The sequence below is a fragment of the Amphiura filiformis genome, chromosome 11, assembly GCF_039555335.1.
Source record: "Amphiura filiformis chromosome 11, Afil_fr2py, whole genome shotgun sequence".
NCBI lineage: Eukaryota > Metazoa > Echinodermata > Ophiuroidea > Amphilepidida > Amphiuridae > Amphiura > Amphiura filiformis.
In genome coordinates this window covers 14,145,611-14,160,828 of record NC_092638.1, presented here as the reverse complement: position 1 = coordinate 14,160,828, position 15,218 = coordinate 14,145,611, and the positions used below count along the sequence as shown (strand labels likewise).

At 38.1% G+C, this 15,218-nt stretch overlaps 1 protein-coding gene across 2 annotated transcripts; it reads right to left on the bottom strand.

Annotated features, from left to right (window-relative positions):
• Positions 1–677: 677 nt before the first annotated feature.
• Positions 678–14,720, bottom strand: LOC140164388 (gamma-glutamyl hydrolase-like). Of its 2 annotated transcripts, XM_072187665.1 has the most exons (8): positions 14,532–14,719; positions 8,249–8,414; positions 7,282–7,369; positions 6,520–6,658; positions 5,887–5,993; positions 5,399–5,492; positions 4,477–4,620; positions 678–1,476 (listed from the first exon to the last, which is right to left on the bottom strand). In XM_072187665.1, the coding sequence occupies exons 1-8, from the start codon at positions 14,638–14,640 to the stop codon at positions 1,337–1,339; spliced, it is 987 nt and encodes a 328-aa protein (XP_072043766.1). In that variant the 5' UTR covers positions 14,641–14,719; the 3' UTR covers positions 678–1,336. The 2 variants fall into 2 exon arrangements, with proteins under 2 accessions (XP_072043766.1, XP_072043767.1); XM_072187666.1 differs by lacking the exon at positions 5,399–5,492 and having other exon boundaries at positions 14,532–14,720.
• Positions 14,721–15,218: the final 498 nt, after the last annotated feature.

Sequence of the window (15,218 nt, the reverse complement as noted above, 5' to 3'; positions counted from 1 at the left end):
GATGTGCGGCCACATTGACCCCCATTTTTCAACTCCCTCTCACCCAATGACCCCCTTTTTTGTTTTGCTGAACTCCATTTCACCCAATGATCCCCTTTTTGTGTTCCTGTCATCAAAAGACCCCCTTTTTTCAAAATGTTTGGGAAAATTTCTGATTTCTGAATGACCCCATTTTTTCATTTTTTCTTCTTCAAAATTGTCAAAAATTTTCAAAAATTTTTCAAATTTGTCAAAATTTGTATCAACTTTTATATTTTGATCCAAAAATTTTCCCAGTCTCACTAAATGACTCCCTTTTTTGGTAAGATTTTCACCAGTCTCACGGAAAGACCCCCTTTTTTGCTAGCTACTCTAGGAAGGAAACGAAGAGTAAAGGACCATTCCTGATGGAAATAAATTCCACTTAGACCAGGTCTAACTCTTTTGTACATACAGATCCTGGAGTTTCAAAGAGCTTGCATTGGCTCTACAGGGTGTCTTTTGCACTTGAAACCACAACATCTTATCTTCATGGAGTTACGATAATGTAGTTTTGTTTTTTTATTAAAATGGCAATTTTAGAGTTAAGATACTGTTCCCTGAGCCCTTGTAATGTTGTACACACTTCAACCAATTTGTTTGTGTGCACATTTTATTAAAACTCTTCTGCAAAATGCAATTTTAATTTTGATATAAATGCGTTATCGGTTTGGAATTATGACATTTACTCAGGCTAAAACCTGGTCAGGTTAGGCAAACCTCTAAGAACATTACTTTAACAAGATTAGTACTGATCAATATAAAATAGCTCATTATGCTAATGAAATGAAATGATCAGTTTCCCGTCACATTTTTTTCAGTGAAATAGGAGGTCATGATTTCATTATTCATTATTTTGGAAAATTTCATTATTGTCAAAACTTTCTTTTACATGGCTATATATTGTTGATAAAAGACCATCTCAAAACAGGCATTAATGCTTAGATCATCACAGATATTTTGCAACAGATTGAGAAAAGATTTGAATTTGTTTTTATTAAAATGAAAAGAAATGTGCAATTTTTGTTATCACTAGAAACATGATGAGCTAATCCTTAAATTTCCATTTATTTACCACATCCTCTACCCCTACAACTAAGAAAAACTGCTGATTATGATCAGCAGGGGATGTTTATTAGACATTTTGAGAGTTTCAATTTTGATTATTTCCATCTCAATTTTCAGATAATTGACTTTTTTATGAAAATAATGAAAGTTTTGGTCAAATTGAAAAGGTGATTCGGCAGGGTGACGGACTGACGGGGAACTAATAATTTCATTACATAGGCCTTATCAATAGCAACCTTCTGTCGCTCCGTTACCGAATACCGCTGCAAGTTTGAAAGAAGTAACATTGTTCATAAGACACTACATCTGCAGTGTATACTGGAGTGAAGTTGTACATCAAATGCTTTCTTTCCTCTTCTTCACTGCTGAATTTATGCGAGTTCTTACGAGCTGTAACAAACAGAAATGAAACAGAACTAATTATTTTTTGTCTACAAACACTGTAAAGATATTGGAACTCAATGTTGCTAAGCAGAAAATATTACAAGGAGCCATAATACCAAACAGTCATGTAACTTGATGACATCAGAAATATTTATTATTTAAAAAAAAAAAAACCCACATTGTACCGGTATAATTTTAGCCAAAAGCCCCACAAAATGGATCATCTTCCTTAACAATGAAAATGAATAGAGCGGAAGGCACTTATTTCCTAAGACATGTATATGACCCACTTTTGAAGACTGGAGATAAGACCATACACGATGGGAAGTCAGTTTCCTGGGAAAATGGATCAGATGTTCACATCCTCCGACGAGATGGACGAAATATTAGTATTAAAGTAAAAACTTTAAACTGGTTTTGTCAAGCAAAAAATACCAATTGATTTGAAGTGCAAGCCTGATGAATTTATTCACTGATGTAACACTGATGAGTTTACTTACTTACTTTTACAACTTTTAAGTAAAATACATTACATCTGATACCATCAGTTCACAGTCAACTGACCAGCTTAGTCCGACGAGAAGAACCTGTTTTTTTTTCTTAGTTACCAACTATACTCTAACTCTGATCGCTCAAGAAAGATTAACCACAAAAATACACTAACCGCGCCTCCCGTTGGGCGGCGCGGTCACTGGACTTTCGCGATTCGTCTTTCTTGCACCATGTCAGAGAGTGATCATAGTGTGAAATGAGTATAGTCTGGTAACTTAGAAAAAAAGGTCCTACTCGTCGGACTAGACCAGCTGGGCTGGTCCCAGCTGGTCATGTGGTCAACGTAGCAAGTTGCCTGCCTAAGCTCCAGTGAAAGATTTAATTCAAAACTTTGTGTGATTTTAATGACTGAGAATCTACTATCTTACTATAATTCACCAGAATCTGTACATCTGTTTGTACATCTGTTTGTCTGTCTGTCTGTCCGCCTCTTTTCTCGGAGACTAGGGGTCGCACGTTCCTCAAACTTGGTGGGTGGGTGCAGCTTGGTATGAGGAAGAACGAGCTTATATTGGTTAGTGGGTCAAGGTCACCCAAGGTCATCCAGGGGTCAAATTAGGAAAAACTGTTTTTCTCGGATTCTGGGGGTCGCACGTTCCTCAAACTTGACGGGTGGGTGCGTCTTGACCCGGGACAGAACACGTTTGTATTGGTTAGTGGGTCAAGGTCACCAGAGGTCATCCAGGGGTCAAATTATTAAAAACTGTCATATGGGCATGAAACTTGGTGGGTAGGTGCATCTTGACCTAAGACTGAACAAGTTTGTATTGATTAGTGGGTCAAGGTCACCCAGGGGTCATCTGAGGTCAAATTAGTAAAAACTGTTTTCCACCTATTTTCTCAGAGACTAGGGGTCGCACGTTCCTCAAACTTGGTGGGTGGGTGCATCTGGACCTCGGACAGAACAAGTTTGTTTCAGTTAGTGGGCCAAGATCACCCGAGGTCATCCAGGGGTCATCTGAGGTCAAATTAGTAAAAACTATCGTATGATCATGAAACTTGGTGGGTACTGTCAACTTTTATAGTCAAATTTTTGGAAGGTCATTATGGGGTCATCCGGGGTTAACCAGGGGTCATCTGAGGTCAAATTAGTCAAAAATGTTGTATGCGCATGAAGCTTGGTGGGTACAGTCAACTTTTAAAGTCAAATTTTTGGAAGGTCATTTTGGGGTCATCCAAGGTCAAATGACTAAAAACTCATATGGGCATGAAACATGGTGGGTACAGTCAACATTTAGAGCCAAATTTTGGAAAGTAATTTCGAGGTCACAAGGGGTTATCTGAGGTCAAATTAGTAAAAACTGTCCTATGGGCATAAAACTTGGTGAGTACAGTCACCATCAGCCAGGTAATCGCGACAGCCGAGAACCGCCAAATACGGGTAACCGCCTAGTCTATATAATAATACTGGTAGTCTGTCTGGCTGTCTGTCTGTCTCTGAGTCTGTCTGTCCGCCTATTTTCTCGGAGACTAGGGGTCGCACGTTCCTCAAACTTGGTGGGTGGGTGCAGCTTGACCCCAGACAGAACAAGTTTGTATTGGTTAGTGGGTCAAAGTCACCCGAGGTCATCCAGGGGTCAAATTAGTAAAAACTGTTTTTCGCTGAGACTGGGGGTCGCACGTTCCTCAAACTTGACGGGTGGGTGGGTGTGTCTTGACCCGGGACAGAACAAGTTTGTATTGTTTAGTGGGTCAAGGTCACCAGAGGTCATCTAGGGGTCAAATTAGTAAAAACTGTCATATGGGCATGCAACTTGGTGGGTAGGTGCATCTTGACCTAAGACGGAACAAGTTTATATTGGTTAGTGGGTCAAGGTCACTCAGGGGTCATCTGAGGTCAAATTAGTAAAAACTGTTTTCCGTCTATTTTCTCGGAGATTAGGGGTCGCACGTTCCTCAAACTTGGTGGGTGGGTGCATCTGGACCTCAGACAGAACAAGTTTGTTTCGGTAAGTGGGCCAAGATCACCTGAGGTCATCCAGGGGTCATCTGAGGTCAAATTAGTAAAAACTGTCGTATGGGCATGAAACTAGGTGGGTACAGTCAACTTTTAGAGTCAAATTTTTGGACGGTCATTTTGGGGTCATCCGGGGTCACCCAGGGGTCATCTGAGGTCAAAAAAGTGTAACAAATGTCGTATGGGCATGAAACTTGGTGGGTACAGTCAACTTTTAGAGTCAAATTTTTGGACGGTCATTTTGGGGTCATCCAAGGTCAAATTACTAAAAACTGTCGTATGGGCATGAAACGTGGTGGGTACAGTCAACATTTAGAGCCAAATTTTGGAAGGTCATTTCGAGGTCACAAGGGGTCATCTGAGGTCAAAAAAAACTGTCCTATGGGCATAAAATTTGGTGGGTACAGTCACCATCAGCCAGGTAATCGCGACAGCCGAGAACCGCCAAATACGGGTAACCGCCTAGTTTTTACTAATTAGTTTACAATAGAACTTACATTCATTAACAAAGAAGTTAGCAAAGTATTGCACAGCTTGAATGGCTTCGAGTGAATGGTCGAGTCTGAATTCCTTGTGTGGATTCCATTCAAATTGATTCTTCTCAGCATGCCACATAATGGCATATATGGGGTAGTTGTAGGCTGGAATGGGAAAAGTATTTTTCGTGAATTGTGTCTTTTAGGAAAATATTGCCTGGGGGAGGGGATTGCAGGTTATAATGTTTTACGTGTGGGGGAGTCAGGGTTCGAATTCGGCTGTATCGCATAGCAGTTTCCTCCATATTTTGAAGTAACTGCTACCCAATTTTGCATTTGTATAGTACTTTTTTATTGCTTTAGTACATGGAAGTATCCTGATTATGATGAATTAGCCAAAAACTGATACACAAAATTTTGAAACAAATTCGAACCCTGGTGAGGGTGAAATATAGTAAAGCAACCAAAGACAGAAAGATCTGATTTTTAGGCACAAAACCGATGTGCTCGCGTGTTGCAAACAACGTAAAAATGCACAAGACCATTTCTCATAGGGTCAAGTCTATATAGAGCTCCATATACATACCAAAATATATGGCTCTACAGTCATGTCTCAGTTGGATAGTAATGACTAAAAAGTCAGATGGGTCCTTGGTTTGGAGCTTAGCTTCAGCTGTGCAAGGTCGTCATGTTGGATAAGAAAAGTTGTAGCTCTTGTATACAGATCTTAACGTATTGTAGGGTCAGCTATGTACAAATGTATGTTTGTTTTAATTAACAGGGTCCAAAAAAATGAAATGCACTTTTCACATTACTGGGGACTCAAGCATTAACTCGGTTCTGTTTTAACAAACAGGGCCTTTTTTTAGAACTTTAAAAAACTATAGTTTAGGATGGTTGTACATGTCATTGTTTGATATGATAGTGACTCTCTTTTACACACCTTCCATTGTAGAGATGAATTCTACACCATTTTCATCAACATTTGTTGAGAGAATTCTGTAGAAATTCTTCAATTCTTCACTCTTTGTAAAATTCTGGAAAGAAGAATATGGCAATTATTGAAGAACACTATAAAATTGAGTATCACACATGCACGTTACCAGTTGCACAAAGAAGCAATGGGCACATGTAGAATTCTTCATATAGGACCATATCATACATTCATTTATAAACACACCCCTACCCACTTAATTTTTTTAACGCCTATATGGATATGTTATGTGTCTTCATTTTGATGTCCAATTTTTGTCTTTATCAAATTTGTCACATTTGTCAATTCTGTAGCACATCCTATATGCTTGTATCAAAATTACAAAAATCTGAAATTTGATTAATTTTGGGTGTTCTTGTATGGTTCAACAAATCCCTGAAAAACACCTTTTATTAGTTTGTTTCTAATTGTTGAAGGTAAATGAACTATATACTTACTGTTGGTGAAATGCCCCAATGGTGATAATTGAAAGTCATGTTGACTGTAGTTAATGTGTTCAAAATGTCATTTGGTATATCCTTCATAAGGTGACTTGATTTATAGTCTGAAATTGTAAAAATGATTCTCAAGAATTAGGAAAAGGAACACAGGTGTTAATTCTTAGGGGAGAGGCAAGAGGAAATATACCGCCCCATATATTCTTGCCTCACCCAGTTTGCCCCCCCCCCCCACTTTTAACCAAAATTACGTTTTTTTTTACTTTTTGCAGCAAAATTTGTTGATTTGCCCCCTCACCTCCCAAAATTCACTTTCCCCCTATGACCCCAAAGAAATTCCTGGTGCCGCCACTGGGAGTAAGATAATGGATAACTTTGTGTGATCTTGTAAAAAAGTAAAATGGGGACATGGAGCTGCGAACAATCAAAATCAAGGTTTTTCTTGGCTTTTCGGTTAAAAAACAGAAATATGAGGAATGAACAAATTATCAAAATCAAGGATCTTTCGGAGCTCTATTTTGGTCAAATATAGGGGTCCTTTGGAGCTGCAAAATCCAAAAAGGGGGGTCTTTCCGGGGGAAAATACCCATATGGTCATTTGTGTTAAGTGCCCCCCTTGCATCAGAATCCTACCTTTGCTTATATTGAGTGGATAACTGATATCAATGGCTTTTGTTGAAGTGCGCAAATCTTTGCCAGCTGTTAACATGCTGAGGATCTCAAATCCAAAGCAGCTTCCCCAGATAGGGAAATAATTTCCAGCATCATAACTCTGTGAACAAAAATATCAGTTTGAAATTATTGTTTAAACATAATATTATAGACTGGGATATTCTTGGAATCTTTATAGCACCTGCAACATTGTTATTTAATGCTATTTGAGAGACCACTTTTGTCATTTTTTATGCCTCCACCGGAGGTACCGGTATTATGTTTCCTGGTTGTTCATCCGTCCATCATTCCGTCCATCCATCTGAGGTTGTGAGTGCATTTTCTCAGCATTTTTCCTGGAAAGGCGTATAGTGATGTGATTTGGTGGAGGAGTTGCAATTAGCGGTTTCCAAATTAGGTTTTCATCGCAAAATATGATAATTTGGTAGCTAATTTGCATAAATTTGATTACATTCCCCCCAGCTCCAAGTGAAATTGTACTGGTTAAAATGATGCGTGCCAAGGTTGAGGCATTGCAGCATACGCTTCACGTCTAGAACCGCGCAACTTGAAAACCTCAAAATTCTTCTTTGAATGATGGGGTGCAATGCATGAGCTTCCTTCTGATGCAATCATTTAAAGGTATATGCCAAGTATATTGTATGAGTGCAATGCAAGCTCATGATCTACAAGCTCATGATCTGCATATTGAAGGAAAATAAATCTGTCTGTACATGTACCTACCTTCATTGCCATGTCATAGAAATACCTTGCTGCACGTCCATAACCAGAATCTAAAAGGTCAAGTTGTCCACCACCTGGCAACAGTAATCTGTAAATGGTTTCAAGAAATGAATATTCATTGTTATCAGTGCAGTGACCCCTTTGTAGCTATATAGTCAGAGCAGGTGTGGCATCATGGAGATGTGCCACAGACTTTCATATGCTGACTTTCTCTATATACCTATTTTGTACTGTTTTCGGAACCAACAGAGAGCACCCAAAATTCAACCAAATTTGCCCTTATTTGGCGATTCCACAGGTACTTTTGCCAAAATGAGCCCAAATGGGTGCATTGGTCCAACCATTGATATACCAAAATTTCTGAAAAGGTACATCCCTGTATACCTTTACAACCAGGGAGTGACCCCCTCTTGTCATGAGCAATAAATAAAGGTGAATGATAAAGGTGAAGACAAACATGAAATAAAAACCATTCGTGTGGGTGAAATGGTGAATATACAGGTTAATATATATAGCTGCATCCCTCTGATAGCAGGCAGATCGTTTCCCAGAAGTCCCCCCCTCACCTATAGAAAATTAAAACAAAAGTTTTTGACATATTCTTTGGCAATTTTGAACCACATTTTTAAACACAAAGAGTGAGGGGGTTATTCTTTAATTGTTTAATGGGTCGATCCAGGCGGACACACGCTTGGGTCTAGCCCCTCAAGCTCCCCCAGAATACCCAATAGAGTTGTATTTGACCTAAAGTTAGGGTGAACAAGTGAAGCGCAAGCTGAATTTTGTTTTATGATTGTCCTTCCCCTTTCAAAAACCTGAATTTGATCTTGTTCCAGGTTGCATTCATTAGTAATTGGTCTTCATTGAAAAGTATGAAAGCAATTTTTTAAGCACTTTCCAAGCAGGACAAATAAACTGTAGGCCTATTACATAAAAACTGACAAAAACAAGAAAGAAACACACATACCCATTGACAGAGTTGAATATCTTGTTGTAATACAGTTGTGTTTGATTGACAAACACTGGCGCCACTCTTGCACCAGCTGACTCTATGTACTTGACATAGGAAGCAGCGAGGTAAGCATCTCCATGCTTTATAAGTTGATCATTCCACTCAGTTTGGGATAATATACCTACATAGAAAAAAGTATCAGTACTGTGGTTGTAGAAATTGCATCATATTATGTTAAGATCATTAAATTCACGTCTTGATTGCCACACTTTATTTGAGTAGGTACGCTGATATTAATAATCAAGAAACACTTATCCCTATCCATTTGGGTTTATGCCAAAGACATATTTTTAATTGGCCTATTTAAAATAAATGGACACATTTTAGCTACCGGTACTCAGCCCAGGACTAAGAATAGAGCATCATAGCTTGAAAATTGTGTTGACGATCAGCGAAGCTTGATGCGAGTAAATACTCAGGGCAGGGGTTCACTTAGGACATCGAAAAAGGGTCAATTTAAAAGGGCGGGGGGGGGGGGGGTTCACTTGGGACATCGAAAAAGGGTCAATTTAACCTGCTGGCATCACCGATGTTACACCATTTTATTGTCTTAAGGGCCGTTCATACTACGCCGCAATTGCTTTGCTTTGCGTTGCGTTGCCGTACTGCATCCTACTGCAAAATACTGCATTGTGATATCACAATAAAGTTAAATACATTTTAACTTGAAATGTGATGAGTTGCCTTGAGTTGCGGCAAAAAGTAATCGATGTATCTGCAACACACCGCAATAATTGCAGCGTAGTACATGTATAAACAGACGTTTACACAACTTAAAAGGGCATTTCGTGATCCACAGCCTCATCCCCCACTTTTCTCAAAAAAAGTTGAGATTTTTATATCACTGGAATACTCTGGCTACATAATGTTTATGTACAAAATATTTCTTGCAGATTAATTCGTTTAGCAAAGATATCGCGAAATTTGAATTTCGTTCTGGTGCACCAGAACGAAATTACAACGTATTGTCTATGGAGCAGTGTAATACACATAATCATGCATAACTCGCAAACGCAAAATCGGAATCAACTGAAATTTTGGGAATATGCTTTTTTCGTGGATATGTACTGAAAAATGTCATAAAAAGAGGATGCTAGGATCACGAAATACTCCTTTAAGAGGTAAAATTTCAAATATCTAATGCCAAGGGGTGAAATTTGCTACCCCTGAAAATGTCATTAAGGGTTAAATTTTGTAGATACTTTGACAAGCATTGGTACTACCTTAGTATGGGCCTTCAGTAATTACCTAGCTGGGGGGTTTACACCCCCCAGCTAGGTATTGTAATCGTTCGGTTTCTTCCGCTGGCAACAAACCACTGTAATCTTCCCGTTTTCTTCCGCTGGCAACTAAGTGAAATTGCACATGTTTTTTTTAAAGTTTGTGCTGCGAACTACAACAAAGTGAAATTGCACATGTTCTTTTGCTCATCTATCAGGGCACAGTTCTTGAACCCCAATATATTTGTATATTCATTGAATAACCTTTGACAATAATGGGTACAAAAAACTCATACCCTTTTCTCAAAATGTAATTATCATCTGTTCGTCATCCAAGCCCAGGGAATGTGTGTATGAGAGGATTGATGGCTAATATGATTTTGGAAGGGCTCAGTGGGAATTGAAAGGTTATTGCAAAAACTTGAATAATAGTGACAGTGATTGGTGTACACTCTAAATTAGAAAGACTTAAAATATTAGTTGAGACTTGTAAATTTTTAAGTCTTTAAGATTTATTTTACGCGGGGTTGGATTTAAATTTTACTGTTGGGATCGAAGACTATTTTTAAATCTTTCGAAAGACTTAAACATTAAACCAATCACAACGCGATGGTGCGTGCACGTGATCAAATCGAAACGTTTTCCTGGACTGCTCAGCCGCCATCTTTCTTTTGCGATTTTGTGTGGTGGCGAGCGAATAAATGAAGTGATATGGACGAATTTGTTTTGCAGAATGGCATCCCAAATGCTGTAATTGCCAATGTCAGTGACTATATCTTCCATGAAAAAGCTTGCATTGTTGTGCACGAAGGGCCAATGTGAACATTATCTTCAATCGCCACGGTAGTAGTCTGTGCTTCTGCTGTATAAGCTTACCTATACACATATATAATTTATAAATGGGTAAGCTTATTTCCATGAAGGATCACACTCGGCCACTGCAGTGACACTGGAATTATCATGGCACTGCAGACTATTGCTTGAACTTTATGAAAGAAGTAGTCCTGACTTGGTATTACTTCTGTGAATAGACGTATTACTTGATAAGAAGTCACACAGACTTGTATTTAATATCGATATTTAAATCCCTATAAAGATTTATATTATTTTGAAATAAATCCCAGATATGCTTAAAAGTAAATCTTAAAGAACTTGAATATTAAATCCAATGGACTTGCTGTCACTTGCATTTTTAATCTTTCAAGGATTTGACATTTTAAGTCTAAGGATAGTGTTATTTTTTAATCCAAAGGTTTTGTCACTGATTACAGGCCGCCTTGGATTTAAAAATTAAATCTTTTAAACTTGAAAATAAGTCTTTGAAGTATTAACATTTGCTCTTTGTAAATTTAAACTTTTAATCTGAAAGTTTTATTTTTTAAATCCCTGCGGGACTGAAATTGATAAAACTTTGTAAAGACTTATTTTAATCCTATATTGATTGGTTCTAACTACAGTCTTTGAAAGTTTTGAAAGTTAGTCTTTTGGATTTGAATTCAAATCCCTGTAATTTAGAGTGTATAGTAAGCAATAGTTAAAATAATGGCAGGTGAAAGCAAAGCCAAAGCTACCAGAGTGCCCTATTTTACATCTCTGTACAGAAAATATGTCAGTTTACAACCATTATTATAATAAATTATACCAGATATAGTACACTCTTAGGGGCATATACCAGTTCATCGACCCATTATGCCTTTGGGTCACTACTGCTCTGAGCGAAGAAAATAAATTAAAAAAAAGGAACATTTCTGACCAAATTTATGGTCCCCAAGAATTGTCTGGTCAATTATCCTTTTTATGATTGAAAGAAAAACACCACATTTTATAAACTCTAGTGATAAGAACGGGGTCACCAGTGAAATTGGTTTTGAAATAGAAACCAGATTTTGAACCATATAAGAGAGTGGGATTATTGGGATCAGTCCGGATCACATCCATTTTCAACTACACCAACACTCTCGTTTCAGTACCATACATGTACCATCTGCACAAGGACATTAATTTGTGAAATTTTTGTAACCAGTTTTAGTTCTGCTGTATGCTGTTCAAGTCTCAGTATAGATGTAATCCCAAATCTGAAATGTTTTGAGTAAGGGATTCACAATCTTTGAGCATTTGCTATTATAACTGTTTACATATTTAGTTGATGTAAACTTATTTGTATTTTCTGTGTTTTGTCATCTTGAATGAGCAACAAACAAGGTAAGAAAATTATATCGATTTCATTGTATTAATTTTGTAATTCTAATATTGGGTGGATGACTTAAATTTAGATTAGATCAATACGTGTCGATAATCATAAATATGTCAATTCAACAATTTAAAATGAGTGCTGTAAGTCCAACAATCATAATGTGTGCATCTTTTTACATTTTGTGGTTTAGATATAAAAATGTTTTAATTAATGCAGCTCCATTTCATATTCTGCTGTATGTATTGTACTGTAACTATTTCAACATTGCTCTGTACACTTAGGTTTCTACCTAGCTGGGGGTTTACAACCCCCAAGCTTGGTCCTGTTTTTCTATCCGATCCTTTCTTTCTTTCTTTCTTTAGGGGTGGTGCAATAATTATGTGTACCCGGGGGGGTGAATTTTCAAAATGGTCTGCCAAAAATCGCTTGCCCCCCCTTTGGCCGTGCCAAAAAACCTTTGCCCCCCCTTTCGACGTGCCAAAAACCTTTGCCCCCCCTTACACATGCAAGATTTTGGGGAACCCGAATTTAAAACCTTAAATTGTCTTAACATATAATGCGAGTGCAGCGAGCAGGAAATTTTGCATATTTGAACGTGTTCGTAACGTTTTCCTACGCCTTCCCAGCAAACACAAAACGTTTTCGACATCATTCGCAAAAGGTTATAAAAGGTTGTCAGAAAACGTTTAAATGTCGGGTTATATAAAGGGTATATTAAGAGTATAAAACGTTTTCTTTACCTTCAAAAATCATTTTTTGATAATCTACTGCTCAGCAAACAAGAATGTTTTACAGAAAACGTTTAAATGTCGGGTTATATAAAGGGTATAAAAACGTTTTAATAACATTCCAAAAACATTCTTGAAAACTTGATACAAAACATTCTAAACAGAATGTTATTTTGGGAGTTGAAAAAATATTTTGTGAAAAATGTTTGCCCAAAATATTTGCAATAACGTTTCAAAAACGTTTTCCTAACCTTTATATAACCCGACATTTAAATGTTATTAAAAGGTTTTGAAAAGAACATTTTAAGAACATTTCTGTGTTTCCTGGGTTTAAATATTTTAACATAATGTTATTTAAGTATTGTCAAAATATTTGGCAAAAATGTTTGCAAAAATAGTTTAAAATAACATTTTTGAAAACATTTAAAATTATTGTTGTAGTGTGTTTTCATACAAAACGTTTTAAAACGTTATCATGACCTTTATATAACCCGACATTTTAATGTTATTAAAACGTTTTACTTAAACCAAAAGCCAAAATATAACTTATTTAAAACGTTTTTAAAACGTTTTTGTGTTTGCTGGGTTTTTAGGGCGTAATATAGAAACGGTGCCCAAAATATCTGTGCCAAAATTGCTTGCCCCCCCCCTTTCGACCTGCCAAAATCGCTTGACCCCCCTTTCGACCTGCCAAAAATGCTTACCCCTCCCCTTTTGGCCTGCCAAAAATCTTTGCCCCCTATAATTCACCCCTGGGGTACACACAATTATTGCACCACCCCTTACCTAGCTGGGGTATTCTAATGCTATCCGATTCTGCTTCCTTCTTCTGGTAACAAAAACTAGGAAATTTCAAAATGCTTCTCCTCCAGGTTACACCCTACAATTACGTAAATTATCTTGCACGTATGTATCAGCTATATCCAGTGCCCATAGGTGCAAACAGAATTGGGGTCAAAGGTCATTAAGGGGGCATTTCCGGTATATAACCAAATACCTTCGAAATGCTCCTTCTGCCACATATTACACAGCACAATGACGTCACTTACACATGTGCATCGGCTTTACCCAGTGTCCATAACTTGCACACGGAATTGGGGTCAAAGGTCATCAAAGACCCATTCATGGATCCCAGCGAAAGTTCATAAATTGCTTAAAAGGGAAGGATAAGTTATTCAAATTCAGGGGTCAGGTCAAAGGTCATACAGAGGTCAAATTTTAGAAATGCTTTTCCTGGACAACTTTAAGGGGGTACGGGCTCAAACTTGGTGACAACAAACTTAATGATCAAAGGAACATTTGAAACACTTTGCAGGGGTCAGGTCAAAGGTTAAGTGGGGTCAAATCTTATAATTTCATTTTCTGGATATCTGTAAGGGTACGGGCTCAAACTCAGTGACAACAAATCTCATGACCATGGGGAACATTTTGCAATGGTCAGGTCAAAGGTCATGCAGAGGTCAAATTTAGTTTTGAAATGCATTTTCTTGACATCTGTAAGGGGTACAGGGGCTCAAACTATGTGACAACAAACTTACTGACCAGGGAACACTTTGGAACACTGTGCAGGGATCAGGTCAAAGGTTATCTGGGGTCAAATCTTAGAATTATATTTTCTGGACATTTGTAAGGAGTACAAGACTCAAACTTGTGACAACAAACCTCATGACCAGGGAACATTTTTGGAACATCTTTCAGGGGTCAGATACCTCCAAAATACTAACATGCCCCAGCTAGGTTTGTGGTCTATGACCACCATTTGCCTCTAGTTTCTATAGTTTTCAGCAGAGAACTTTAGCGGTCTGCCAATTTGGCTCAGTTTATGGCGTATATATGGAAGTATGGTTCTGATTGGATAATTGAATCACGTCATCATCACATCGGCACCTTGTTTGCTGGGGTTTGCTGGTCCATCGCGTGACCTAGTTCTTTTTACGCGATAATCAGACCGAGCAGACGAACACCGCTGAAGTAATTTGCTGAATGGTATAGTCAAAACTTGGCTAATGGAACTGGAACGATACAGATAGTAACTAACATGGCAGCAGTAACTGAGTAAGCTTAAAATTAAAATGAGAAAAAGCAAGACTTCTTACCAATGATGGGTCTATCATTCACCACTGTTCCTCTCGCATCACAATGCAGGAACAAAGCTCCTATTAATATCACCAGGCTGATCACTATCAAATTATCACGTATAATCATGGTCACACTTTTCCTGGCTTCACGTTGTCCTGTCCGATGTCTTGATTTTGTTTATTTTGATGACGGGCTGTCTGTAACATGCCATTTCCGGGTTGATTACGCAATCACAACAGGTATAGCAAGCCAAATGCTCCGTAATTTGAAAAACTAGATTTTCACAGATAGGTCTGGGGGGGCACTTAACTTTAGAAATGACGGGGTATGTGCCTACCAGCGTCGCGAAGTTGGATCCTATCGGTACAAAACGTTGTTAAAAAAAAAAAAAAGGGGGGGGTCATTGGGTACAAACAAAATAACAGGAGGAAAAGGTGGTCATTGGGTATATTTCAAAAATTGTCCGACGGGTAGAAGTTTAAAAAACATATCAAGTTTTGAGAGTTTCTGCATTATTTTGTGACATTTTAAGATTCTACTAGTATAAAAAGGAGGTCATTGGGTTGCTTCTCGTCCACCTAAAAAAGGGGAGTCTTTGGGTAGCCGCACCTAAAAAAAGGGGTCATCGGGTATAAAGGGAGCACGGTGGCCGAGCGGAACGGGCTACGACTCATAATCGGAAGGTTGCGGGTTCGAGCCCCGGC

What these genes read in the sequence shown, in the direction of transcription:
- LOC140164388 (XM_072187665.1), bottom strand. Translation starts at nt 14,640, where the DNA reads ATGATTATACGTGATAATTTGATAGTGATCAGCCTGGTGATATTAATA. An exon ending in GAATGATAGACCCATCATTG is followed by an intron (nt 8,415 to 14,531) that starts GTAAGAAGTCTT and finishes TTTTCTATGTAG; the next exon opens with GTATATTATCCCAAACTGAG. An exon ending in TAACTTCTTTGTTAATGAAT is followed by an intron (nt 1,477 to 4,476) that starts GTAAGTTCTATT and finishes TGTTTGTTACAG; the next exon opens with CTCGTAAGAACTCGCATAAA.